General features: G+C 32.0%; 2 protein-coding genes across 2 annotated transcripts in view; one reads left to right on the top strand and one right to left on the bottom strand.

Moving 5' to 3' along the window:
- Nucleotides 1–1,141, top strand: part of LOC110030687 — a gene marked incomplete in the record, with an annotated part of 14,677 nt that extends 13,536 nt beyond the window's left edge. The window contains 2 exon segments of the mRNA XM_020733531.1: nt 834–890; nt 1,001–1,141. Of these exon segments, the coding sequence (XP_020589190.1) occupies nt 834–890; nt 1,001–1,062 (119 nt within the window).
- Nucleotides 1,142–2,482: 1,341 nt separating this feature from the next.
- LOC110030684 (adenylate kinase isoenzyme 6 homolog) lies at nt 2,483–3,392 on the bottom strand (the record flags this gene model as incomplete). The annotated part of the gene is given in 2 exon segments (XM_020733528.1): nt 2,483–2,843; nt 3,247–3,392. Coding segments are annotated over 2 exon segments (330 nt in total), but the record flags the coding sequence as incomplete, so codon positions are not given.
- Nucleotides 3,393–4,251: the final 859 nt, after the last annotated feature.

The raw sequence follows: 4,251 nt of genomic DNA, 5'->3' as shown, positions 1-4,251 counted from the left end.
AACTAATTAGCAATGTTAGCCTGTAGCATCAGGACTGAAAAATCAGCTGAACATTTGGTTTCTGTATGATTATGCGGCATATATTCAAGTTAATATGCAAACAGTTGCATGGCTTTAACCTTGCCCTATGTGATTACATCTTGCAACATAATCTATTTTTGCAGAGTTATTTTTCGATTATTCATTTCGCAGATGACTTTAACTTTGTTGAGCTCTCTTGTTCTGTTCTTCCATCCTCCTTCAATAATCATTAACTGGTAGTTTTACACGAGTCATTTGATACAATGACCCAAACAAGGTTAATCAGTGCACAAACAATAAATGGACATATATACACTTGGGATGGAGTAAAATGCTTATTTACAAATCAGTCTTAGTGGACCACCGTAATAAATAGCTATTTGACATCAAACGATGAAATAGACATGTTTTAACATCCTAAAATTAACTAAATTGGCCTTACATGCATGCAAAAACTAGACCAGAAACCTATATACCTCCGAAAAAACATGAACTTGTCTCTAGCCCATGCCAGCATCATGTTATTGATTGATCTTTGTCCATGCTCCTAAATCCTATTTAATTCCCATGTATTGACATATCCAACACCTTAATTTCATTTTTTACATATATATACCAGCTTCACTTTTTAAAAGTTATAATGGTGATAATTTTTATATGATATGAAAGATTTGGGTGGTACAAATGTAAAAAAGCAAAGCTTATGTGTTAGATATGTAAATACCTTCATTTTCTTACTCACATTTATTCTCCTTCATGTTCTGCTTGAATTTTTCCCTTAAAATGCTAAAAGTAATTCCTCTTCCAAACAGTTATTTTCTTGAGTTTTTGGGCTGAGGTGCACTACAACTCCATTTATCCTGAAGGAGGTAACTTTCAACACTATTATTTATCTTTTATCTTCCATATTATCTTATTTGGAGAAATGAATTGCCTCTTAAATATTTCCTATTGTTTATATATATTTATTTCATCTCAGAGCTACCTGTTCCTGAAACCAAGAGGAAGAAAAGTTGGTGGCATTTTGGACACAAACATTAAACTTATTTGCAATTTCTTCCAAAAGGCTCCTACTTTTTATTGCAGAACCCTTCTTTGTAGAACCGGTGAGCTCCAGAGGCCTGTGGGCCACTTTGTAGAACCGGTGAGCTCCAGAGGCCTGTGGGCTATTGAGAGAGTGAGTATTCATGCAACAGACTGCTTTCATCCTCGCTTGAATCTCACACTTCACAATCATGTATATTACAGTGTATATATTTTTCTTATAGCCACCACCCCCCTCTTACATAGTTTTCTCTTCTTAAAAGAAGCATGGCCTCTATTTTTTGGCCTGTTTCATTTGTTTTATATATATATATATTTTTGGGTAATTTAAATTCATTTATTTATTTATTTTTGTTTGCTTTCAGCTTCCTTTTGTCTAAGTTCTCTTTGTAAATTTCAGAAGTATTTAACACAACTCACCTGAATGTTACTTTATTTTGAGACGGAAATACAACAACAAAGCCTTAATCCCACAATACGTGGGGTCAGCTGCATGAATCCTTTTTCTCGATTGTGTCTTATTTACTGTCATATTTTCATCTAGTTCTAATAAACTAAGATCATTTTTTATACAATAAGCCTTCCTAGGTCTACCTCTGCCCTTTTTAACATAGGTCGAATCTAAAACATCCACTCTCCTAATCGGATCATCAGATGACCGACGTTTAATGTGACCAAGCCATCTAAGACGACTCTTTTATTTTTTAGACTATTTTAGATTTGTATTTAAAATACAAATTTATGCCCTTGCCCCTCATAAAAAAATGAGGCATTTACGTACATACCAAACAATTATAATACAAAATTATGCCCTTGCCCCCCATTAAAAATGAGGCATTTACGTACATACCAAACAATTATATTTCTAAACATCTACCTTACATTCATACCACTTAAATCATTGTACATTAGGGAAAAAAAAAACACAATATCAATACCTTCTAAAGTGGGATATGCGTCTTCATTCATAAGTTTATCAAACAAGTCTTATAAATATAAAAAAAATTTATTTTGTATTAAATATGTAAAAATATAAATTTGGGTATTAATTATGTAAATACATAAAATTTGTGGTAAGTATATAAATTTTCCTTCTAAATAAGGATAAATGATCCCATTTTTTTAAAAAATAAATAATAAAATAATTTAGAATGGAATCTATTCGAGAACTAGTTTTATTTATCTTTTTAGTTATGCATATTTAATAATTTAAAACTTTTTAAGAAGAAATTTATATTTTTTTAATCACACTCATAAAACTTTTATCTGGTAGGATTTATCATTCAAACGAGCTATACTTATAATCAAATATATTGTTATGTTAAGGTGATAATAGCATTAATTTTTAGCATGTAATAGTGAAGCCAAATCATATACGACTAAGCAAAACCTAAACCTTTGATTTGATTGTCTCGACTATTTAAACAGGTCAGCTCAGAATAACATTTTGAGAGATAAATGCAATCTTTCTCATCCACACTAAGTGACATAACAGAATCAGTTAATTAGGGTTACAGTCATTAATTAATACACAATATATGATGAATCAAAAACAAAACCTAGCAATTATAGACTTTCCAAACCAAAATTGGTTTCATGATTGCCCCCAGTTATTGATCCAGTCTGTTAGCATGGCCACATTGCTGCTCATGTCTTCAACGCAGTTGCTGTGTAAGGGGATGACAATATCTTCAGCATAGCTTGATCTCGCCTCCTCCAATAGCACCTGAAATATCTCACATTCTATGTTGTTTGTCAGCTTCACTCCCATGTATCCCCTGCGTCATTTTACCGTCACTCGTAATTTTACACGAGCAAAAAAAAGGCGAAATTTACATATATGCCACACAATTCTTATGAATTACATATCAAACAGCTAAAGTTTGATATTTACACTTATAAGAGCTTGATATCATAAACCCCCGGATGATGACATTTTTGAAGTAATATGAAATATTCGAGTGATGCATGTAAACAATGAATGTTTATGTAATAGATAAAAATTGTGAGGAGTGGATGCAAATGCACCCTAAAAGATGCAGGTATGTTATTGAGTAAAGCTTTTAAAAATAAATATTTTTTTAGAAACTGATGATTTTATGTTCATGTATGAGAATACAAAAAAGCTCCAAAATGATTAGAATTAATGGTAGATTTGCAGCAAATTGAAGTTTAATTTACCTGCTAGATAGCCTATCATGTAGGACAGAATTATCAGTCTGCAGGACGACGACACGATCAAACCAATGCTCGGGAAAGAAATCACAGCCGTGATAATCCACAATGTTCCCTCCATCTTCCATCATGTCTTCCATCTCATCGCATACCTGCAGGAATAAGTTGGCCATTAATTAAATAATTCAATGTTCTTCTCCATTGCGTCCTATTGAGTGTCATTTTCATTTGATTCTGATAAATTAAGTTCATTTTTATACAACATGCTCAAGTCTTTTTAGGTTTACCTCTACCTTTATTAACAAAAATCAAATTGAAAACATATACTGCCTTAACTGTGTCATCAGCTGGTCAACATTTAATGTGACAAAACTATTTAAGGCGACTCTCTCTAATCTTATCTGTCAGAGCTACTCCAACCCTTTCACGAATATATTTGTTTCAGATTCTCCCCAAGTGTAAAGCCACTCATCCACTTAAAGCACTCTCACCTCAGCAACACTTAATTTTATGGTTCTCTTTTACATATCGACATTAACTTGAATTCTACTAATAACAACCCCATCTATATCACCATCACTTTAAACAATAGACCGGAGATATCTAAAACAATCACTCTTTTTAATGACCTGATCATTCATTATTACAACATCGTCACTAGATCTAATACTACTAAATTTATATTCCATGTGTTCAATTGTAAATCTACTCAAATTAAAGGCTTTAATTTGAGTAGATTTACAATTGAACACAAGTTTCTCCCGAACTCTCTCTATCTCTCTATTCTTATCCACAAAAAGGATATTATAAACTAAGATACATTCTCATGTAAATGTCCACTAAAAACATCCATAACTAAAGCAAAAAAGATATAAGCTTAAAGCCAATGCCTTATGTAATCCAATTGAAATAAGAAAATGCTTGGTCAATCCTTATTGTGTTCGAACACAAGTAACACTTATGCATAGGCATTAGATATGTAAATATATAAGAATTATATGGTAGATAAGT

This window comes from Phalaenopsis equestris, unplaced genomic scaffold, assembly GCF_001263595.1.
Source record: "Phalaenopsis equestris unplaced genomic scaffold, ASM126359v1 Scaffold000752, whole genome shotgun sequence".
Lineage (NCBI taxonomy): Eukaryota > Viridiplantae > Streptophyta > Magnoliopsida > Asparagales > Orchidaceae > Phalaenopsis > Phalaenopsis equestris.
This window is presented reverse-complemented; position numbering and strand designations above follow the sequence as displayed.